Source organism: Struthio camelus, chromosome Z (assembly GCF_040807025.1).
Source record: "Struthio camelus isolate bStrCam1 chromosome Z, bStrCam1.hap1, whole genome shotgun sequence".
NCBI classification, from domain to species: domain Eukaryota; kingdom Metazoa; phylum Chordata; class Aves; order Struthioniformes; family Struthionidae; genus Struthio; species Struthio camelus.
Genome location: NC_090982.1, coordinates 40,221,618 through 40,246,142, shown reverse-complemented (window position 1 = coordinate 40,246,142; position 24,525 = coordinate 40,221,618). Strand labels below are relative to the sequence as shown.

General features: G+C 37.6%; 1 protein-coding gene across 4 annotated transcripts in view; it reads right to left on the bottom strand.

Moving 5' to 3' along the window:
• LOC138064411 (centrosomal protein of 120 kDa-like) overlaps positions 1 to 24,132 on the bottom strand; it is a 38,940-nt gene extending 14,808 nt beyond the window's left edge. Inside the window, exons 1-17 of one of the 4 annotated variants that reach the window (XM_068926890.1) lie at positions 23,890 to 24,132; positions 22,263 to 22,419; positions 21,155 to 21,269; positions 20,007 to 20,148; positions 18,523 to 18,671; positions 16,661 to 16,858; positions 14,638 to 14,865; positions 14,205 to 14,412; positions 12,686 to 12,799; positions 11,221 to 11,398; positions 9,086 to 9,235; positions 8,022 to 8,204; positions 5,547 to 5,643; positions 5,288 to 5,437; positions 4,298 to 4,387; positions 3,564 to 3,656; positions 1,950 to 2,111 (exon numbers count right to left, since the gene is read on the bottom strand). In XM_068926890.1, coding sequence (XP_068782991.1) covers positions 1,950 to 2,111; positions 3,564 to 3,656; positions 4,298 to 4,387; positions 5,288 to 5,437; positions 5,547 to 5,643; positions 8,022 to 8,204; positions 9,086 to 9,235; positions 11,221 to 11,398; positions 12,686 to 12,799; positions 14,205 to 14,412; positions 14,638 to 14,865; positions 16,661 to 16,858; positions 18,523 to 18,671; positions 20,007 to 20,148; positions 21,155 to 21,269; positions 22,263 to 22,419; positions 23,890 to 23,941 — 2,466 coding nt within the window. In that variant the 5' untranslated portion in view covers positions 23,942 to 24,132. The remainder of the gene's footprint in view (positions 1 to 1,949; positions 2,112 to 3,563; positions 3,657 to 4,297; positions 4,388 to 5,287; positions 5,438 to 5,546; positions 5,644 to 8,021; positions 8,205 to 9,085; positions 9,236 to 11,220; positions 11,399 to 12,685; positions 12,800 to 14,204; positions 14,413 to 14,637; positions 14,866 to 16,660; positions 16,859 to 18,522; positions 18,672 to 20,006; positions 20,149 to 21,154; positions 21,270 to 22,262; positions 22,420 to 23,889) is intronic. The other 3 variants (XM_068926891.1, XM_068926892.1, XM_068926893.1) reach the window with 3 other exon arrangements.
• Positions 24,133 to 24,525: the final 393 nt, after the last annotated feature.

The following is a 24,525-nucleotide window of genomic DNA, read 5'->3' as shown; positions in this document are numbered from 1 at the left end:
CAAGGGCTGAAGCCGAAAGGCTTCAGTGACTAATGACTTAATGCTATGTACCTCTGCCCCTCACAGTGTACTTCCACATTTGAAGATACCAAAAAAGACAGAGCTTGGCTTTTCATCCTAAAAATAGGAATTTGAAAGATAGTATCTTGCCAATACATCATTATATTACTTTGCTATAAAGAAACTATGTATGTTTAAATAGCTAACATTTTCAATATACCATATTAATAATACTAAGAAAACATCTGATAAAAAAAGTTATAAGAGAGTGAGTACTTTATCTTCTTCCTCTGGTAAATATTATTCAATTAGAAAACCCTTAATATACCTGATGGAACAGATGCCACCATAAAACCAATATGATCTCAATTGTTGCACTTGTTTTTATCTCTAACGAGTTAGTGCAAATCTTTCCGTGAATTTTAGCCAGCAGTTTAGACTGCTCAGTGAAAATGTTTCAGAAAATTCCTTTCTGTTTAAAAGCCTAGACTACTTCAATAATAATACATCAATATTTTAAACCTGTGGATCTTATAATTGGGTCATCTCAATTTTTCTTCCAACATGTAAATTGTTGCATCTCTTATTTTGATTGAACTGATGTAAGAAAGCAAAGATGCCTTATAAAAAGCCATACAAAAATATGTAGTTGTGAGTTACTTTTCACGTATAAACTTGATAGCCAACGAGTGTGTAAAGACACTACTCTTTCTTATCTTTCCACTATTACTAGTTTCTTTTTAAAATATAGGCATATGCCCATGATGTTGATGACAAGGAGGGCAACTAATTTCTTCAGCTGTGAAAAATGCCAGCAGTCCTCACAAATTCCAAAAGAAATCTTTGATTTCTTTCTTGTTTCTGAAAACCCTTTCAAAAACTGTGAATCTGTCAGGAGAGCACAGGCTGTGAGCTGTTAGGGAAACCCACAGACCATACAAACAACACAGAACTTTCTTAATCTGGAAATATAAGTAATATTCTTCAAAAGGGATGCTTCAAGGGTCTTCTCCTGTATATGCTACTGCTTACCTTCAAAGAAGTTTGACAAGAATTCTACAGTTCTTCAAGTGTGAAAACTATGTATTGGTGCACGTCCTTAATAAGTAAGGGATTACTTAAAGTATGTGCCTTATAACTACCTCCAGCACACTGCTTGTTTAAAGAAAACAAAAAACAAACAAAAAGACCAAAAAGGTACCAAAAGATAATTTCTTAAGGTGGGAATTCTTTTGAACCCCGTAAAGAAGCCTATTGGAACTGGCAGCAATAGCAACTTTGTGCTCTTGCACACGACAGGGAATGATCCTGCACCGAGACCCGCTTTCCCCTGCCCTGCAGAAGCTTGTCTTTTTGCACAGAAAAGTGGAAACAGCAGCACATTGCAGCATCAGAGAGATACAAAATAGCAGAAGAGGCACAAAGAAAGGCAACCAGGTTGATTTTGTGGTGTGAATGACCTTCATACAAAGGAAGGCAAAATACAGTGGGGCTTTGTTTAGAGAAGAGACTGTGATGGACTTCTTTGCAATCAGGAATGTTATGTGGCACAGGCACTAAAGGATTATTCATCATTTCTAGCAGTGTAATATTAGGGACAACACAAAGACATTATTAGGCAACAAGCTTAAAAAGAGCAAAAGGAAGCTTTTTTTAATATACAACACATAATTAAGTTGTAGAGCTCACTTCCACAGGATGTTGCAATGCTAAAAATAGAAATTGTTTTGAAAAGGGATCAAATAAGTTCATGAAGAATACTTTCACTGATGGCTACTTAACATGAAATGCAGCTTTGGCTCGGGGAATACCTAACTCTTGATGGTATTTGCCAGGATGTGCTAGCCTCAAATCATTGCTCAAGTTAACATGCTTATTAAAAAGGTAAACAAATGCTGATTTAGGAAAAGAGAGAGAATACAAGAGAAAAAAAATGTAAATGCACTTACCTGCTGCTGTAGGCGAAGCCTGTCTTCTTCTAGCTGTTTGATTTTTGACCTTTCCAGCTCAACCTGATGTGCACATTCTTCTTTGGCTCGCCGTACAGAATCCTGTAATTCCTGCATATTTCGCTCGTGCTCTACTTGTAACTCCTTCTTTACTCTTTGAAGCTTAAAAATAAGACATAAGTAGGTTATATTAATCCTAAGGAATTATTATAATAAGTAGGAGATCTTTTTTTATGTATTTATGATAGGAAAAACTTGTTATCCCTATTAGAAATTAAACAGTAGAAATTCCATTTGATACTTACACATCTTATATATCCTCCTATGTTGCCTTCCAGGTTAAAATAGCCTGCAAATTACTATATTTGGGCCACAAATATACTTGTTTAACTATTATAAAAATGAAGCTACCTGTATCTCTCACTTAACTTTCTAAATGGGATTCCTAACTGAGATAATTTTATATCTATAGATGTAAAATATACATATATATATAGTTAATTGGTTAAACAGTTGCATCTTCCCCTTCACTGCAGAAACAACAGTGAAGTCACAGCTACAGCCAAGACAACATCTTTAGTTCAGTACGATACCACTCTTCAAAATGAATGCATTGAGAGAAGTTCTCACCGAGCTAAACAAAACAGCCCATTACATATTTGAACCTTCTAGAAAGATGTCAGTGGCCTGGATAACTGCTAGTTGAACAAAAACCTCCTCAAACTGCCTATTTCTCAAACTGTGTAATTGCTAAATGAACTCTAAATCATTCTGTCTTGACACTTTTGGAATCAACAGATACTCACTATCTCTGAACCCTCAAGACAATCTCACTAAATCTAGAGAAAGTTTTGAGACAAACATGTACGAGATTCAAAATAAATATTTTTACGCAGCCAGAAGCGCATTCAGCCAAATGTAATCACCAGATTTTTTTGTGTAGAAGCTAAAGGTAAAGTCAGACGTGATTGTGATTTACAGTACAAACGGTATCTTCAAGGGTAGAAACAGAGCCCGAGGGCAGGACAGGACACAGGCAGGACCAGCCAATCCGGTGTTGGGAGCGTTCTTAACTTTGTTTACAAGCTCAGAAGGGATTAACATGATAAAAAAGACTATTATCCAAGCCACAGGAGAAAAAGGATAGTTCACTGGCACTACAAATCACTGCAGCAGCCCACCTATAAAATTGTGAGACTGTTCTGGACTAGGAAAATGGGAAATTTTTTCTTTTTTAGTTCTGTTCTCTTTCCATGTGACTAGCTTTCCCCAGGACTCCCATCCTGTTTCCTTGTCTTGCTCCCTAGATGTGGGGTGTGCTTTGGAATCCAGTAACGGGGGTGGCTACCGATTTCTCCCTCGTCCTCTTTCGTCCTGTCACTACTGAAGAACATAAGAATTTGTTGAATTTGTATTTTAGTAAGTATGCACAGCTGTAACAAATACTTGGCTCTAAAATAGTGCTCATTTTTCTATTAGTGTGGATGTAGCTATTTCAGTGTTTATGCATAAGTCACTAATAACGCTTGTGTGCTGCCTCCATGTAAAAACTCAAAAACATTACAGAAATACCTCATGCAACTGCAGTGTTTAAAAGACCAAACTTTTTTTTACCTCTGATTCTGCACTAAAAAGCTGTCGCTCTCGCTTATCTAGATCTCTCAAGGTTTTCTGAAGTTGTTCTTCCAAAACGGTATATTCTGCTACCTGGGGAAAAAAAAAAAAAAAAGCTTATTTTAAACTTTTCCTGCAGTAAAAATTCTCTTTTAGGGAAGCCAAGAATCTAAATTTTAAAACTGGTTCTTAAATGTTGTTATGATATAAAACATGGGCAATATTAGTTTCAGAAACATACTGTTATAAAACAAATCTTCACGTCTTAATGATGAAGTTATGATAGAGATCCTTTGCTTCTAATAAAGTACAGGCTCAAATATATGAACAGGTTACCATGCACTAGTTCATTTGTGGAGAAAATGCTTTTTGACTATGCAAGCGAAAGGTAATTAAAGTTAAATAGCCCCCAAAGAAAGAGAGCTAAACTAAAGTATTCTGTCTAGGTATTATTACAAAATGTAGACAACCTAGAAATTTCTAATTGAACGTTAAACAACATACAACACCAGTCTTGGTTTTGAGGTAAATCAAGGAGTTTCTATCATTAAGGTCAGCCTTGAATTTTTTGCACTCTTGGTGGCTGGGAACATACATACCGATACACACATTGCTGTGAGGACTGCTATTGCAAACCCTTTGTTTTATGTTTTAGTTACTAAATATCTTATCTGATTTCATAATAATCTGGGATTTATGATGAGATTTTTAGTGAGTATGAGAATGTTTCTTACCTTTTTCTTCACTAATGCTTCTCTCTCTCTATCTCTTTTCTTCCATTCTTCTGCAAGTGCTTGCATATGGGCCATTTCCTTCTTTTTAAGCTTTCAAAAGCATAAAAAAAAACCACTCAAAACAAAACCCTCCCTAAAATGCTGAAAGTGCAAAGCTAGTTATCAAGAAGTTAAAAACTCCCAGAAATACAAGAAGCTTCCAGAACCCACATTTTCCTGTATCTATATAGCATGTTTTAGGATGTGCAGACTTTACAGAGAAATTTGCAACTATAAAGGAGAGACTATTGAGAGAATTATGCCTTGAGCAGTGAAATAAAAAAGAAAACTAAATTTAACACACTGACTTACTGTAACTGAAGGTTTGGTTCTGCTACTGAAACATCCTCCATATAATTACGTTCAACAGCATAGCATAGCATACTTTTCATATACAATATTAAAAATCAAGACGCAAAGTCAGCCTAAATTTGAGAAAAATACCCTAACTTAGTAGAAACTGCAGTCTCAATGTTTTTCATAAAGGAAGGTATGACCCTTCGTAAGAATGCCCATCTGCATTTCAAAAGCAACATTCATAGTATAAGCAGGATTACTTCTACAGTGGAAAGACAACAGTAGATTTTGACTGAGAGTAAAGAAACGTAACATAAATATTTAACAGTAAAAATTTGGCTCTTGACTTTCTATTGCATTTGTAAGTTATGAGGGGAAATTCTGAAGGGGATATTCTGTATTTTAATTCCTAGCGCCTATTTCAGGCGCTTACTAAACAGCAAAGAGTTGGCATTCTTCCTTAAGACTATGGAAAACATTTGTGCCTGTTTCTTAAGTTTATATATTTTGTACAAGCCAAATGTATTTCTTTTTTGAAAGACTGGCAAAGTTTAAGAAAAAATAATCTGCAGTTAATATTCCTCCCACCAGTTTTCCTAAAGCTTCTCCAGGAAGTCCTGCAGTGTAGGAAATATAGAAAAAAGGATAACAAACCTGATTTTCAAAAATGTCCTCTTGCATTTCCTTCCACATTTCTAACTCCAGTGCTGCTTTGTATTCAAGAGTTTCTCGAGGTTCTGGCTGGATTTCTGGAGCATGAGGCTGAGGGTGCGGGACATGCTGCTGTGGACCAGCACCTACACACTGATCAGAACAGTAGTGGATTTCTTTAATTAGAATAACTTGTCAATGAACTTTTCAACTTTTCAAGGAAACGTTAAAGGAAAAAATGTAAAATTAATGCAAAGTTTACTTGAGAAGAATCCGACACCAGAACTTCATGCATTTTCACAAGTCCGTAGTCTTCCAAAGTGATGGCATAAGAAAGCTCTGCTATTCTGTTACTTGACCTATAAATTGCATCAGAACATTATTTTAATGAAGATTACCTTAAAAATACATAAGGTTGATGACATGTAAGACAGCAAAGTTGAAATGTTGAACGGTGATTCCAGGTAATCTCAGGGACTCTTTCAAAACAGTTGCCTATGTAAGAGCCTAAAGCTGTTCTCCTACATATATTTTTTTAATTTAAGGGTGAATGTATAGATCTACAATAACCTTCTGGTCCATGACAGTTTCAGTAGTAGTTAAAAGCTTTCGGATCCTAAAAGATAAGCTTGTAATTGGGACCCTATTTAACTAATAGCTTACAATAGTAAATACATCCCTGTAACAAGAGATCGTTTCAGAAGTTATATGTAGTCTTATATATCTCTGACGAGTATACCTGTTGATAGCATTTTGCTGCTGAAGTCATTCAGAGATATTCAATGAAGTTTGTTAGTCCTACTTCTTTAAAGAATGTTAAACATCTTTAAAAGCTATCCACAACTTTTCTTATGGATTACTTATCCAGAGTAGTTATGCATAATATAATAAATCATTTCGCACGTCATTTGTGCTAAGCCATCCATGGATTCCTAAAAACACATTTCTGGAAGCTTCAGAACAGAGGACTGACAATTTTAAACCGCTTATACAGTCTTATGGCAAATATCTGTTTTAGTAGTGCAGTAAAGAGTCCAGTTAAGAGTGGAATATCTTTTAAACCTATGTTCTAGAAACAGTTGCACTTTGTGTTTTAGGAGAACAGTTTGTTCCCAAGTGTCCTATCTTTGCAAACATAGACAAAATGAAGTAGAACAAAGGGAATTTTCTGGTTAGAAAGACGTTAAGAGAAAGAATACCCACAGAAACCACGCAGCTGAGGGTTACCACTACTCTAATATGAAAGTGCGCTGCAGGAGTGCATCTGCAATGGGTCAGAAACAACACGATGGCTTCAGCGATAACCACACACTGATGTGAAGACAGCTACTCAATCATTTAAAGCCCGGAAGCTATAGTATTAGATATCAACTAATTTGCAACAAAAGGCTGCAGAAATTACCATGGCTCTAATTGCCACAGAATTTTTCTGTTCCGGCAAATATACAGGATTTTAAGCACGACCACTTTTATTATAGCAACTAAAAGAAGACACTGAAGTATTTTTAGAGGGCTGCAATCTTCTACACTAGTATTTCCGAGAGAAAAATGACTAAATTTGTACCATACATAAATTAACATAAATTACTGCATTAATTTCTTAAAACTTTCTATTTTGCACTGATAAAAAAAAAATAAAATTCAAGCTAATAGAATTCAGAAATAGGAGTTATTGAAAGTCAGTTTAACATATTAGCGTATAAAGAGCGTTAGCCCAAAAAGAACAAAGCTAAAATGTATCAGCACAGCAAAATGCATAAAGCTAATTACATTTTTGAGAATGCCATCTAGTGGTTACTACATTTTGTGCAAAACCAGGTCTCATTTTAACATTAACTTTCTCTTGAGAGAAGCATCAAGTTTAACATATAGTGAAATCATAAAACACGACTTTTCACAGGATCAGGCCATGTTATCTTCCACAGAATAAAAATTCTAGCAACGTCAATCTTCTATCAACACGGAGGGAAGGAAGATAACAGTTTGTGTCAAACCCCTGATTTTTGTTCCCCTTCCTTCCCCCGCAAAATGCAAGTCTGAGTTCACTTAAAAGCTTGCGAGTTGAAACATAATATTCAAAATACTTATAAACTACTAGGAAAAAAAGCAATCTACAGTGAAATATAAACAGGGCTTCCTTCAAATAAAAGCAACCTAATTCATGAGAGTATAAATTTCTTTCAATTTGAGAGGACAGTAGAAGCGCACAGTCACTGTTCTGTTTTACTTTTGCTATGTCATTTTTGGTTTCTAATTCTCTACAACTTCTAGTACGATAAGAGATTATACATAAATATTTGAAATGAGTTTTTATGTATTGACAAAAATATCTATGTTGGCACTTTCAACGGTTTTGCAAAACAACTCTTTTACACAAAAAGACCAACAGGACTCCTAGCTCCGATTCTGTTGACATTCAGTGAGTCAACGTTTCTTACTTATTCTCCTATTTTATCAAGCAAGTTAGGAGCGTTGCAAATAAATGCTAAAAAAATGAAAAAATGGATATGACAAATGTCCTCCTCATTTTGTCTGCAGTAGGACTATCAGTGCATCTGTGCGAATGGAACGCATCTTTCAAGAATGCCTCAAATTTTGAAGTTAAAAACAATATTTTTTTAATTTGGAGGAAAAAAAGGAAAGTAAATAGGAAGAGCTTGCCCCTTTTTCAGGAAGATATTAAACAAACAAATCTTCAAAACTAATTACAAAGTAATTTTTGAAAAAAAAGTTTTACCCTTGTGCTGCTGTGACACTGATTGTTTCATTATAGGTCTGGCGCCAGCACTGTTCGCCATTAGCACCCAAGAACCGCGTTTTTTCCAAAGCCAAAACATTTGAAAGCTGAAGTCTTGCAACCCCTAGCAGCAAGTCTTTGGCTATTTTATCCTTGTGCCACAATTCAACAAGCAGGGGTAACCTGAAACAAAGGAATGATTTTAGTGGCAGCCATCAATACAAAAGAGGACGTATTGCTTTTCCTTTGGGAAAAGAACTTCTCCTTCTAAACGTATCTTCCCAAATCTGCCCTGGTCACAACTGTCAGACAATAACATAGGCTTACTCCCTCTCATTCAGAGGGGAAAGAGCTGTCTCCCAGCTTTGTACCTGCCACATCACTTTGGTCAGGTCAGCATTCCTTCTTTCAGTTATTAGAGGGAACATGATTGACTGAATATTCTTTATACTTCTAGATCTCCTCCATTTATAAATATGTATAAATATGTCTAGTCACTGCCACTCACAGAATTTATCTCCTCTGCCTTTTCTTTCAAAATACTACTGTTCTGATGACTGCTTTATTCTACATCTTAACCACCTATCAACAGCTGGTGGAATTATTTCTAGGTAAATTGTGCCACAACTTTCATCAGTGTACTTAACTTTCTTTGCACTTACTGTATTTCAAAGATAGAAGACAGTCAAGTATTAAAAAAGAAAAATAAACAAAACCATCTATTTCAATAGAAATATAAGTGCTTTGTTAAAGCAACTTACAACTTTTAATTTAAGAACTTACAGCAGTAGGATCACCTGTTTTGGGAAGCAGTCATCCCTACGTGAATAAATACTCACAGACAAAAGCAAGAATTCTAGAATCCTTGTCTTTAAGGTCAGCACTATACAAATTGGAAGAGCAGTGTTTTAAGTTTTCTTTGTCATTAATGCTTGGATTTCTTTTTTTTTTTAAACTAAATTCTCAAACTGAACTGAAGATTTAACTGAAAAATTTGAACCTGTGATAGAACCTGAGATAAAAGGCCTTCCGTGTAATTAAGATAAAAAGTAGCAAGTTGTTACCTGAAGAACGTGTCTTGAAGCTGAGGAGGTGTTGTTGCAAAATCAAATGCACAGTAGGATTGGGGAAGAAAAACTTCCATGTTCTTTCTGATTTCTACAGGTGGGTTTGTCATAATAGGGGCTGCGCTGCCAAAAAAGGGATAGGAGTACCTAATGAAAATAACCACAGAAAAAATCAAATATACTTTTTCCTTATACTTCTACAACGAGAAAACAAATTCAGGAGTCTTACTGGGGCACAACTTGTATTAAAGTCAAGGGAAGTTGCATAAACGTATCCAACAGTGGAATTTTGCTCTCAAATGTTCAAATGTTTTTATTTTACTTTGGCACTGATCCAGCATCACTTATACATTTGTTGTTACCTTGATGAAAAAATTTTAACACTCTGTGCTGATATTCAGGACCACAGGAGTTAATCCTTGTTAAATTAAAGTTTTATTTCTCTACTTACTCTAGATAAAGATTGTGGAGGACAGTAATATTATACTCAGATGTAGATAACTATATAAAAACATTTAATTAACAGAAGTAAATATAGGTATACCTACAACTAACACTATCTCCGTGGTTTAACAAGAAGTAACTGATAAGCAAGTATACTTTTACCCAATATCAGAACTGAAACTTGGATATCAGAAATCAGGCAGCTTTCCTGATACGATTTACAATGTAGCTTGACAAACACAGTGAATGATGAAATTACAAAGGGACAGCCAAGAACTTCTTGAACTGGCATTGCTACCAGAAGAAAGAGAAAAAAAAAGAAGAACTACATTCTCAAATTGATACTGTCAACTAAGTTACTAATAAATAAACAATGCTGCATCAATTGCTGCCACTTATAAAATTCCATGCTTCAACTGCTTATGTAAATACCATACAATGAGCTAGTTTAGACCTGAATAAAACAATGCTCCAGATATGCGGTGAAAATGCAGCTGATCAGACATCTTAGCTTTGAAGTGTTTCACTACTTCTCTCTTCGATTTCTTGCCCTATTCATCACTGATTGAAAACCTAGTGTGTGAAATAGCAGTAACAACTGCTATGAACCACTGAATTCATGTATACCATCGATAACCGATACTCTGGGTCAGTGGAACTTTTTCTTTTTTTAGATAAACGAACAAAAAAAGACTGTCCCTGCATCAGTGCCCTCTTGGTCCTAAACTCTAAGGAAGGCCTAAAACAAAACAAAACAAACAAAAAGACAATAAAATAAAATTTATCTTTACTGGAAATGTAAAAGATTATTAACTAAATACAGAGATGCTGGTTTCAATGCTCTTGTTTTTATTGATATTTCATCCTCTTAGTCCTTATTCCTTCATCTCTGTCTCCGACCTGCAGGGACTAACACATCACCCTCCTCCCTGCTAACATCTGCTTATGCTTCACAAATGCTCCCATACTTTTTTTTCCACGTTAACAGGAAGTAACGTAATCAAACTAGTCTCTAAGCAATTGCTCCAAGCTAGCAGGTGAGGTTTGCTACTTTCGCTTCAGACACAAAACTCATGTATTTAAAAGCTTTTCTTCTTTCTTGTAACCTCCTAAGCCAATATAATAACAGATGCTACTTCTTCCTAATAATAAGCTTTGCCTCTGGTATGCAGAGACCATCACAAAATCCCTGATACGACCTCTCAAAACGATACTACACTGGTTCTTCCACTTAAGACTTAAGTGTGCTTCCTTTAGATTCCGTATCGCACAGAAAACACAAGTTTATCTGTAGCTTAGTAAAACACAACAAGTAGCTCTGTGGAGACAGGGAAGATACAGAAATCACTCCTTTAATCAGCTGGAAAGGTAGCCAGGAAGTAAGGTAACGAGTAATATTCCTTTTCCTCTAATGACTGAATGATGACCTGTATTGCCTGGGCTCTGACACTCAAGTGAGATGTAATAAAAATTCCAATGCAGGCAAAGTGCTATATACTACCTTTAATGCTACAATCCTCAGAAGCTGAGTGATGAACCACCTGGACATTTCAAAATGTTTGGCTGCTGGAAAGCGGCTAGATAAAGCATCAGGCCACATGTTGCCACTAACAGTTCAAATTAGGTGTTTTTTTGTATTGAAAAATGCTATTACTGTCAAGAATAAGATCAACCAAAATAAGTCATACCTTAAAATGCAATTTATTGGAAACCCAACTTCCAGACCACGTATACTTCGTAAATCTATTGAAAAGCAAAAATGGTGAGAGGCTGCTGGAATGACAATTTTCTGTGCTGAAGCAGGCTCAGAAGAACTTGATGCACCCACAGGGTTGGACTGAGATACAGTTACTGGAGCGTTCTCAGCTGAAAATACAACAAAAGGATTTGTGCACGTTTTTATAATCGGTTTTGCCCAGTACAACAACATGTATTACAGATGTGCCTCGCATTTTAAACGCAAGTAAATACAGGATGTTTCCCAAGAGACTTCTATTCCTTCTAATATCGATTAATACTAACTACGAAAAATAGTCATTTAGTTGTAAATTGCTGCTTTAAAAAAATATATATATATATACACACACATACATTCATATACTTTACAGAAGATAATGCTTTTCTCATCATATAGCTTTAAAAATAAAATGTAAATATATACTGCTGGAAAAAGAGTTCTATACACATCCGTAATATTCAGTTCTGCGAAGGAATGCTGCAGAATTTTAGTCTTCCGTTTCAACAGTTTGCATAACTGTTCCTAGACCACTGGAGTGTACACGGAAGAAGCTGGCTTACAGAAAATAATTTGTTCTAACTTAGGTTGCTTTGAATTAACCTTGTTTACTTGCGACTGAAAAAGACAGAGCACCAAGTCAATTACACTGCCTCAGGTGAGGAAGCTGCAATTACTGTTCCCAAGCTGAAGCTTAACTATTGAAAGCACAACTGAAATGCTACAGCTAGGTCGGTAAAGCATGTCTGCTCATCAAAAACCACTTATCGCTATACCCGTTATAAAAAGTGGGAAACAGAAGCTACAGTGAAGTGGCCTGTCCAATTGCATCAAGTTAGTCAGGGGAGTCAATTCCTTATGCCGGTGCCTTAACCTCCAGCTGTGCCTTCAAGGCACAACAGGTCAAACGGCAAGTTTTACAGAAAAGGTCCGAAAGGCAGCCTCCAAAAATGTTTAAGATTGTAAAGCAGAGAAAGAGGCAAAGAAACTGTCAGAGAAATGCTCAATTGTCTTTTATAACTGATAGCTGTTCTGATGTTTTTTCTTCATAATGGTCTTAAGTGTTTCTGTTGTGGTCATTTTAAAAAATACAGTGCTAGTATTGGCACTTCAGTTTTTCTGATGATGAAAATAAAACACTCCATGAACTAATAGTGCAAATATAAAAAAAGAAAAGTGCATTAATACTTCAATATCAGCTGGTCAGCATAACATAGGAATGAACTTAAATCATATTCAGCCATTTCAAGTAAAAATTAATGTTACTAAATTGCTTGGTGTAATTCAATGGCTGGATAGAAATTTAAGGCATAGGAATATAAAAATGCACATAGTCTACAGTTAAAAATGGATCTAAGCTACTACTCTATTCAAATTCCATTCAGTATACTAATTTCGAAAAAATTATTTTGCATTACTGGAATTTTGCAGCTCTGACAATAAAGGTGACTTTGTTCTGCTTTGCGATTTGCAAACTGGCAGCTCTTCAGTGTATGGTTTGTTAACTTCTTTGCAAGACTCAGTCACCAGCCCTGAAAGATAATTGTGAAATGACAGCGTTTTTCATCTTGCCAAGGCAGAGAGAGCTATTAAAAAAAAAAAAAAACACACAACAACAACAAACCCAGAAAAGCAAGCCTGCACTTTTCTTAGCCACAGATTCAAATCGATTGCTGTGCTCATAACATTTTTTCTTGACATGTTTCATATAAAAGGCTTAATCCTTGCTTAGAGAAGGTCTGTTACGATTAAAAGAAATTTGTGTGAACTGAAAGACAAATTGTGGGAGCAAGTCCTAAGATTTTCCTCTAGAGAACTACAGGGCTATGAAGACTAGGGGACTGGAGCACCTCTCTTATGAGCAAAGGTTGAGAGAGCTGGGCCTGCTCAGCCTGGAGGAGAGAAGGCTCAGGGGAGATCTGATCAATGTGTACAAGTATCTGAAGGGAAGGTGTCAAGAGGATGGGGCCAGACTCTTCTCAGTGGTGCCCAGTGACAGGACAAGAGGCAACGGGCACAAGCTGAAACACAGGCAGTTCCATCTGAACGTGAGGAAAAATGTCTTTACTGTGAGGGTGACTGAGCACTGGAGCAGATTGCCCAGAGAGGTTGCAGAGTCTCCTTCGCTGAAGCTATTCAAACTGTGCCTCTATAGGACCAATCTCAAAAGACCAAAGTAATAGAACTATAATTAGAAAATAACCATTCAGCTTTCTTTGCTAAACATTACTGAAGATAAAACTAACAGATACATTCTCTCTTCTGAGCTTTACTCTTTGATTGTAGTATTTCTTCCCTCTCATCTCTATTGCTCCTCATCTTCTCCCCCAACCTGGCCCTCAAGTCAAAGTTAAACAAGCAAAAGCTTTAGAATAGCTCTGTGGGTTATCAAGTCCCTATGTCCTATAATGGGATTAATGTTAAAACAAACAAACAAAGAACCCACCTACTTGTTTTTATCCAGGAATGTGTGTAGTAAAAATGTTTTTGTATTCACAACGGATTATGCCACATAGTAGAGAAAGATCCTTAAAAATTTTAACCTCGAACTTAAAAATCCTGCATTTCTTCTCCCTTCCTATTTAATAAATCTGAATGTTGGACCATTTCATCTCTTCTTCAGACAAATCTGTTTCTTCTGGCTTAGTACTGAACCTCTCCATTCTCAAATTCAGAAAATTCCAAACACTTCTGGTATTAAATTTCAAGCTGCTGACCAGCCATATCACTTGTTATCTATGCAACCGTATCCCCAATCTGGCTCTTCCAATTGTTTTCAACAACTACCAAGTTCAAATTACATTACTTGCTCTCCTGCTGTTACTTCTTCCCCGTAAATAGCCCTTACTTGGCTGAAATACATGACTGCATGTAAGTAGTATGTGATTCAAGATGGAACTTTACAACTAGGGGAAAAAATATACATATAACACATACCATTTTTATTTAGTTTTGTGCCTTTGTCAGACTTGAGACTTTCCATTTCACTTTCTGTTGCTTCATCTTCTGTGGGAGAAGACTGGTCAGTATGAGATGGGACATTCTGGTATCTCTGCTCCGGGCCCTCTGTTTTTCTCCTAGTAGGCGAAAGAACTTTCTTCTGTGGGTGTTCAGGTTCAGTTGGAACATTTAAGGGGACGAAAGGCTGAATGAAATGATAAAGTTTTCTTATTGATCATTGCTTGCACTGAAAAAATTTTGTCTACAACATTTGTATGGTTTGAGATTATTTTTCTGATGCAGATAAAAATGAAGCAATGAAAGGATGATTCATATAATACAACTTTTTCCTTCAGGAATAAGTTGTTTTTTTTTTTTTAATGAAACTGTGCAACAATATCTAAACCAGAAGTAAATGAGTGAGCTATACCTGGGCACATAAGCTTTCCTTTTGCAAAATCACAGATACTCCAACAGTAGGAGCCATATTCAAAGGCAACTGTGGCAGTTTTTGTTTAGCTCTGTTTGGCGGAACGAGGATGAATGCTCCTTCTATTGCCACAGGGCGCTGATCGATCTCCACGTTTCCTTTCTTCAGCAGTCCAGACAATGGTATTTCCGTGCTTCCAAGAGACTGGTCCCCACAGCAAAGATGGATCTGTATATATACAAAAGTACTAGAAAGTAACTGGTGTGTGTGTTTCCACTTGAAATGGCTGAAGCTGGACCTCTGCTAGAGGTAGCATAAAAATAATTATTAAAATCTGCATCCTTACTCTAGTCCCCCTAAGCTGAGAACAAGAGTTGGAGCAGTATAAAAAAGAGCTATCAAATTTCAGTACTGAGCAGGTGAGCATTTCCCCAGTGCTAGCATAGTAGCAGATCACTGCACGCTACCTATCAGATTTCTTCTGGATGACAAATTCAAATTTTTATGTGTCTTTAAAGGACAATATAGATTCTTACCCTTAAGCATATACAATACACCATAGCAAGATACAGTAGAAAAAAAAAATCAAGTTATTTGCAAGTTAAGCCTGTGTGCATGTATTTAGACTCCACTTTAATAGCAAGAGTTTCAGGAAATAAACTGTTATTAATTCCTTATAAGAATCTTTATTTCTTTTTCACAAACTTGACTTAACTGTTTCCTCCATCCACAGCTTAGTATTTATATACGTAAGTGAAAGATGGATCTAAAAAAGTCATTTATTTTCCCCAGTGAAAGTTTCTCCTTGAAATTTACATGCCAATTTGATATTTCCTCAGATAAAAAGATCAATTCTGTTTTGTTTTAGCAGATGAGATCAATTTATTCTGATTTAATAGATCTTGTAGAAGATGAAGACTTTAGTGCTACAAGGTTCCAACTACCAATCTTGCTAGCTGTATGTATATCTCCTTAACTTCAAGGAACTTAGTCAGAGGTCAGAGAAACAAAACTGTAAACCAAGATGCAGATCTGATCTAATGACAAATACCATTTTAACCTTACATAACATTTTGTATCAAGGCAATAGACTTAACTCTGATTAAATTCCTAACACGTCAGAGCCTGTGTTTTTCTAAAGAATTGTCATTAGAGAAGTGTTTAAAGTTGTGACATAAAATTCTGAAAGTTAAATAGGAATTTTTTCTAAACTAGCAAACAATAACAAAAGTGGTCCATGTTAAGTTTAAAAACTATAATCTAGTACAGAGAAGGCACGAAAGAACAATAACTTTTAAAAGAGTCCAGATCCAAGACTTATATTCTAAAACTCACACTTGCCTTATTTACCAACTGTCTTATTAAAAACCCTGTACTGTTCTCAGTAAAAATGTCTCTCGTTTTGTAATGAGTTAAATGTGAGCCAGAAGCAGATCACCATAGACTTTAAATACTATCCAACATTTAAAGATAAGGCTAAAGATAAGCAATATCCCATATGAGATATATGGCTAGAGTTTAATTTAAAAAATTAAAAAAAAAAAAGTCTAGAACTCCCCTTTTATTCACAAACAGTGCTATGGCAGTGAATTTGGAATCTCATAAGAGACTCCAGTGACCCGAGCAGCTGGTGTGGGTAAAGTTATCACAGGCAGCACAAAGCAGGACTGCAGCCTGCAGATGGTCTGAGTCCAGAGGAGGTCCCAGAGCTCAGAGCTGTTGCGATGCTAAATTAGCCCATTGGGGGTACCATGTTTCAGCAATACCTTTTGTCATGATGTGGAACTGCACGAGCTTGCTGTCGCCACCATATTAAAGAAACTGCACTCTCTCTGAGCTGAGAAACTTGCTAATAGGGTTTCCCTTATATCAAATTTGGTTTGCAGAGGAAGAATCACTTTATATTTGGGCCAAAAATACTATTAATAGAGTCTAGCTTTGGAAATGGAAATTCCTTCCAATTTCAATGGGAGGACGGAATTTATTTCATTTACACGACCATGTTTGAGAAGAAACAGCTTACCTGCAATTTTGACTGTGCACAAAGATAAACTTGGAGGACCTCAGTTGTGCTACGTATTCGAACTGAAGCTCTTTCTGGCTCAAAGTTTGGATTAATTAAATCAGTGAAAGGCTCATTTGTGACATCGTTTCCCAGTAATGAGTAGTAGAAGAAAAACTCAGGTTGTCTTTCGGGAAGTTTCATAGTACTAGGAACTAACTAAAAAAAAAAGAAGCGCAAAAGAAGAATGTATCTTTTTCATTAATACATAGTTACAATATTCCTTAAGCATTAGCTTGGAAATTAAAGAGCTTAAAATGCTGTCAAACTTCAGAGCAGCTGATCTCAATCTTCTTATTTTTATACAAAATATTGGAAACAGTTTTACATTATTATTCAAGCTGAATAAAAATCTTACTTCACAAGCAAACCAATGGCTTTCAAAATGGGCCATTTTCAATTAGCTGTAAGATGTATCGGCACCAAGGGCTGTAGCAATATCAAGTATTCAGTGGAGTCAGGCACTGTACAAATATTCAGAAATAAACAGTGCCTTTACAAAATATTTATAATGTAAATAAACAATGCAGCTTAGACATCAAGTAATATAATCTTCCGTTTAGTCACTTAGGTTATTAGAACAGAAAGACACAGAACTATTCCATCCCTTAGCTACTGCAACTCTAAGCTCAAAGCTAAAAACGACACCAGCTGCCCCAGAACGATCACAGTTATTTCATAGAGACGTGTAATTCTGACATAAAAGATTTAAGTATTTTCTCTGAAGAGAGTTCATCCTTTGCTATGAGTTTCAGATCAAATAAAACCACCCTGTCTTGATATCATGGCTTTCACGATGCCTGCTCATACTTTGAAATCAGCCAGTGCCGAAAAACCCGAAAAGTTTATCAGTGCGGCGCAGTATAGACATAGCAGCTGAGGTCTCAAAGCTGAAATAATCACATTAGCATGGCACTTCATCCTCGCTGATAGGTCTTTCCCTTAGGTAGGATATGAAGTCTACCATTTCATAGAACTTACAGCTCTGAAAGATATTTCATTTTACTCAGACTTTTGGCATATGTGCACCACGTTCCATTGAATACTAAGTTTCATCTACTGTGTACTTTCAACTCAAGCTGTAACGGCTGGACAACTGTAGGACTGAAGCTTAACCTACCTGTAACTACACTTGAAGAAATAGAGTAATTATATTTAGTTGCTATATTCTAACCTTTATCTGAAAAATGGCTAAGCTTACAATATGTCTGAGACAGTTATTTCCTAAAAGTACACTATTTCTTCTAGAGAATTTCCTGTAGATCAAGTGGCAAGGGTTTGTATTGGGAAAACTGATTTCAGGCCTTTGGTCAAGTGCATATGGTTGTACTAGTGTGTCATACACAGAAAAGCGCAGTCAAATCTTAAGCTCAAGAACATCTTTAATTCAAATTTTAGGCAAACTTTTCCAGAGTCAGTAAAATTTGAAGCTTTGAAGTCCTCCCCTTTCTCCTTGAAAAACAGCTGAGGTAGTGAAGTGTAGTGCTCCAGCATTCTTATTATACTGTCATTATTTTCAGATTTTGAAGGCTGGTTGATAAGATTAATTTTATGTGTCTGTACACACACCTTTTACAATACTGCATAATTTATCGAAACACTACAATTTAATGTCCCAAAAGAATAATAATCTTTCACCTGTAATTTGAAATGTAAGCACTACATAAAATTTTAAAATTCAAATTAATCTATATTAATTCAATAAGCAGACAAGACCATTTATTCCAGAAGACTTATAACAAAAAAATCCTAAAGTAGATATAGGGCAGAATACAAATGTAGCATAGCAGTACTTAAAAACTAAATGTAGCAATGAAACAAACCTGTTCTAATTGTGTGGCAAATGCGATAGTTACAGACAAAACAAAGTAGTCTCTACAATACTCTGCCGGTCCAATTTGATGATAGCCCTCCTCTTCATTCAGGACCGCTACAATACTTTTAGGGTCCAGTCCAGAAAGAAAGGTAGATACTAAGAGAGGAGAAGGGAAGAAAGAAAAAAAGACAGAGTAAGTTATCACAATGTACTCAATTGCTGCACAAAGCTTTTTGTAATCATATATAAAAAAAAAAAAATCTTTATTTTTAATCTTCTTTCCTACAAATACAATATAAAGTTGGATGTATGCTTCCATAGCATTTCAGCATAAAAACCTAAGTCCCTAAGCGTAGCTACAAAAAAAATTTCTAAATTAATTTCAATTCAACGAGAACAAATATGTTTTGAAGACGATGCTAGACGAAATGCTAGTGTATACTTTAATTTGGTATTACAGTAATTATTAAAACCTGGAACTTAATTTTATTAGGCTGGATTCTAGTATGCTGCTTTCTCTTTGACTAGTTAAATATGAGTGAGTGTGATGTGCTCTGTGGTCACTGCCTGTTTTGATGAGGTTAGCCTCCAAAAACCCAAGGTATTTGAAGTGCCTACAGCCCTCTAACAGATTCAACTCTAGCATGAACTAAAAATATGTCACTGAATAGATAATATGGACCAGTTGACTCATGGTGAGTTCACTGTATCAAAGAGTTTAGATTTGCTCATCTATATTTCTGTATCAGAGGACAAATACAAAGCCTCTCCAAGGGAACATGCAATGTGCAAACCAGGTTCTACTGCCTAAGCACTCGACACTTTCCACTTGATACGTTTCACTAATTACTTTTGGGAGAAGCGTACAACAGAATTCTGAAGCAGAATGAATCCTAGCAGTAAATCTAAAGGGAACCTAACCTCAAAAAATTATCATCAACGTAACATGATGTAAGTATTGAACGGCTTAGCTTAGAGGAGAGGGAAAAAAAATCATTTGTTGGTTGGCCTGCTTCTCCTTTCTGAAATATGTTCAATATGTTTATTATGTTCCAATACTTTACGATAGCATTATAATACTTTATAACATTCCAACTGCACTACTTTGTAATTGCATTACTAAAGCTACATCCTATGAAGTTCCTTTCTTATTTCTTCAGTTGCAGCTTTCTAAAACCCTGAAACGTGACTAAAATGCTGCTAGAAGTAACTCAATCTCCAACTCCCTCAGCCTTAAAGATCTGCTAGTTTGCATCTCTGTCCACCTGAAAGTCACAAAATTGCCAGAGTGAAGCCTCCTGATAACAGAGATTACATCCATCACCACAAGGTACATTAACTGGCTGTAAATTATTTCTATAGGAAGTGCTATAACAATAAAATGCTCTTCAGGCTCAAAACAATACAACATTTGCAATAAGTGCTATACTCTTCACGCATAAGGAACGCCTTTCTGAATTAAGTCAATGATATTTTTATTATGCTACTTACCTTTCCCTTCTCTAGGAGGTGCCTCCTTTGCTTTAAAACCATCCACCACTGCTTTTGTATCAGTTTCCAACACAACACCTACTTGTATCTCAGATTTAAACTTACTGTACTTGTTACTAAGTAAAGGATACCATTTTGGTGTCTACATAATTAAAAACAAAAACAGAAATAAAAACCAAATACATTAAAAAACAGGACAAAATCATAATGTCGTATGGTTACAGAATAAATAAATTTGCTCTTGCCTTTCCATCATATCATTTACGGGAAAGCACCTCAATAGTCACTTCAAAATACGGTCTATTTTGACTAAACTATTATTATACTAACAGATCCTATAGAACGATTCCCAGAAGAGCTGAACATACTCTTTCCCACTGACTGGCAAGTTAACAAGTCAGCAAGCAAAGCGTGCTATAAATCCTTAATTAAGAGAGAATCTTTTAAGTTCTCGGGTGAAAGAGTGCACAGAAAACTACACGGATCACAAATCCTTATGGCTAATGATACCAAAATAAGAAACCAGGGTCCTAGAAAATCCAGTTATGTTTCGATCAAGTGGAACAGAGTTTTGGTAAATTAGAGTTAAGTAAACAATTATATTATGTTGATTCCAGACTGTGTTAAGAAGCTAGAACACGTGATCACATTCCGTCATTTCGTTTGTGTTTCAAAATTGCGTTTGCCTAAAGTACAATCACCTACGAAACCTTCCGAAGAGGCCTGTTAAGTGTAAAGTCTTGATTTGACAAAGGACACTCAATTACTTTGATAAATTCTTCCAGTGGTTAAGTTATGACAATTAAAAGTGCTGCTCACAACTGTTTCACTTCTCAGATTCAGAAATGTAAGAATTTAAGAAAATCCCCATACGGAGTTTTTTCGTTCTGTACCAAGCAGCTTAAAATATTTCATCATTTCAATAAGATGAATACAAAAGCATTTTCATTTGTCCATGTTCTTATTTAGAGAGTTAAGATCTTTCTCTTAAAAAAAAAAAGTGTGAAGTAAGTGATGAAATAAAAGTCAGATTTCTTTAAAGCAAGACTCAAAAGTTACGACTGTTCCTTATATCAAGTTCTTTTGTACCTATAACAGTACTGTTGTCAAAACATTAGTTACTAATATTTTTAGAGCCAATAGCATACCTGTTTCTTTTCCTGGACAGCCCTTAAATCAAGTACAATATAACCTACGTTCTCTTTAGCTGAAGATACAGGATCCAATGCAAGACACTGGAGTTTGATAGGTGTACGCTGCAGCCTGTAGGAACAACTCAGTTGAAAGCAAAAATGTAAAAATAATCTCTGCAACTGCACTTAGCTCACAAAAGTAATTCACAAGTTTCAAGCACACTAACAATATAAAGTTTACTGAAATTTGTTACATAACTAGTTCTAGTAAGTCCATGACTGAGTTTATATCAAACTTCTAAAAATTTAGCATTAACTGAGACAGAATTAACACATCAATAAATTTTGTAAAAAAGGAGAGGTAGTGACAAATGAATCCATTCTAATCGATATGAAATAGGTAGAGCAACTCGCCTAACATTGGAATTTCACCTGTGAGGGGATTTTAAAAGTACGACTTATGTGAAAGACTTTTAATGTGAAAATACCTAGAAGTCTTTTAGCATAAGGTACACTTTGATGTTTTTCTTTCCTCATAAAGTTAAGACGGCCTTTCGGACTTCTTAACAAAGATGTTCCCCAGCAGTCTGAGCAATTGCAGTTCTGCAGGATTATAGATACACTTATCGTTGCTGAGAACGTGGTTCCCCAGTGCCGTAATTTTGCCATATTGAGCCTATACTGGACAGATCCATAATACCACATCCATATTTTTGGTGAGGACCAAACGACAGTTATGGAAACGAAATTCAGTTTCTCAGCTATTGGACGTTCTCAAAAATATTTTAAGTAGGTTTTTCAGGGTTGAAGTTAAACTAATTCTATTCTGCTTCATGCCACAGTATACATAAGAAAGCTTGAGTTATAGGGTAACTAATTTGCTTTAAGATTTCTTTTTAAATAGTGTAAATATACGCTTTAGATCGTTTAAACATCACTTATCTTGCCACGTACCACTTTTGTTTGTTGTGGAACCAATATAGTATGCCAGGGTATAGTTAAAAAGTTTCTAAAAAATTTAGATGAAAGTAACACAAAAATCCTATTTCACTAGCTACGGAGACAAGAAAAGTTATTTCCAAACCAAATTAACCTTATTTCAGACTTAATTTTTTAGTGTTACCTGTGCTGATGAAGTGCTTTCCTATCAAGTTCCCAAGCCAATTCCGTGGCAAATTCAGGCTGATCAGTATGCTCTACAGGATCGGTAGCCAGCTGTTCACCATCAAACTTTGCTTCAACTATAAGCATACGCTTTGGTCGTTTTGGAAAATAGCGCCCTGCAAAAATACATAGTGTAATTACCAGGTACCGTCATTGGAAAAAAAAGCGAGAGGTCAGCATTATGTCATATAATAAACAGCCACATAAAATACATTTTCCGTATCATCTTTTCTGACCTTCCTTAAAACTATTCTTCACATTTTTTACAATTTTCCCACTCTTCAGAGGTGAGAAAGGAGAACATAATATGAAACAAATCAGTTGTGAAGCATCCAGATATAACGAGACATTCAGTAACACTTAACATGGATTTCTCAAGATTAAATCGTATCAGTTGCCTAGTTTCTTTTTTTCTAGGATAGGGCACTAGATCAAGCGAACAGGAGACAAACAGCAAATATGAAATATCTTGGCTTTATTGAAGGTTTTACCACAGCTCCACATCAAAGTGGGGAAGCATGAGCTAATGAAAATACTGAAATGCATTTTTCCAGCTACTTCTTGTTACTCGCAGTGATTTACTGCTAGACTGGAAGCCAATATGAAGTTCCACAGGATTTGTCCTGGATTCAATCTGATTCCGTATTTTTATCCATAATTTAAATGGCCAAATGAAGAGAAAGCTTTTAAAGTCTGCATACATGATGACGGTGGAAGGAGCTACGTGCATTTTAGAGGACAGGATCTGACTTTAAATTCATCTTAACAGAATTGGTCAGGAAAATAATAGGATGCACTTCACCAAGAGAAAGGATTCAGCGAAAGCACATTTGCATGCGCTCGCTACACCTCAGCGAGAATAACCTGCACACGTGTAAGACGTGATCAGCTGGGTCATCAGGTCAACGCTAAAAAAGGGTTAGGGCGATGCGCTGATAGGGACGGAAAGACATCGGAACGCTACAAAACATACTGGGGACAGGGAGGTGAAAGGGCGCTCCTGCTCTCCTGCGGGCCGGGCGGCATCAGCCTGCGGCAGCACTGCGGGGAAGCTGCGCATAACTGCGCACAGCCCGTAAGGGAGGGCTAATCAAGTTGCTTTCTTCAGCCTAGAGAAAAAACGGCTAGCGGGGTGCACGCCGGCCTCTGCCGACGTCAAGGCTTCGCTCAGAGGCAAGGGTAACAAGCTACTCTCTGTATCCTCCGGGAGAGACAGCGAGGAGGGATTTAAGTGGCAACGAAGGAAGCTCAGACGTGAGGAAAGCGTAACGTAAGCACACGGCTCTTCAGGGCAGCAAGGACGTTTTCGTCCTTTTAAATAGTCGTTCCAGCAAACAGCTCCCAGAAAGAAGCGGGGAATACTAGATCCCGGTGACCGGCAGTCCCGCCGGGGACGCGGCCAGGCACACGGCGGCTCTGCCCACCCAGCGGCCCGCGCCGCAGCGAGCCCCACAGGCGGCCGGGGCCGCGGGCCGCGCCCGCCCCGCCGCCGCCGCCGCCGCCGCTTCAGCACCGCCGCCTCCTTCCGCGGTGCTGAAACGCCGTTTGGCCTCGCCCGCCGCGGCGCCCTCCCGCGCCCCATCGACCTTCCAGGATGGAGACCACGATCAGCAGCCGGTCGGCGGCTCTGGACACCATCTCCCCTCTCGGCCCGACTCGCAGCGGCGCCACCCGCCGCCCTTTGCCGCCGCGCAGCCTTTAAACGCCAACCGCCGCCTCCCGCCGCGCTTCCGCTTAGCAACGGCGGCGGCGCCCGCCCGAGCAGCGCGTCGCTTCCGGCCCCGGCGGCGGGACGCTCTCGCGGGGCCGCCGCTGCCGAGGCCGCCGGCGGCAGCGGGGGTAGGTAGCGCCCCCGGCGGCGAGGAGGGCAGCGCCCGGCGCGGCGGCAGCGCCCGCCCGCCAGGGGGCGCCGCGGCGGGGCGGGGCGGGGCGGGGCGCGCGGGCAGCCGCCATTTGCCGGGGCGGGCGGGAGCTCGGGCGCGCAGGGGTCAAGGGCGTCAAGGGTGTCTGTGGCCTGCAGGCTCCAGCCGCGGGGTAACCGCAACCGCTTACACGACCCCAGCGTAGTAGTTCTCTTCTGCTAAACCCGGGAAATCCAGTTCAACCCTTAAAATTGCCCAGTTGCGTCTTTCACCCTTCTAGAAGGTTGAAGTAATCCGGAATCAGACGGCAGAGCATCAGGCAGTGCCGGCAGCACGCTTTAATGTAACGGCTGCGGCCTG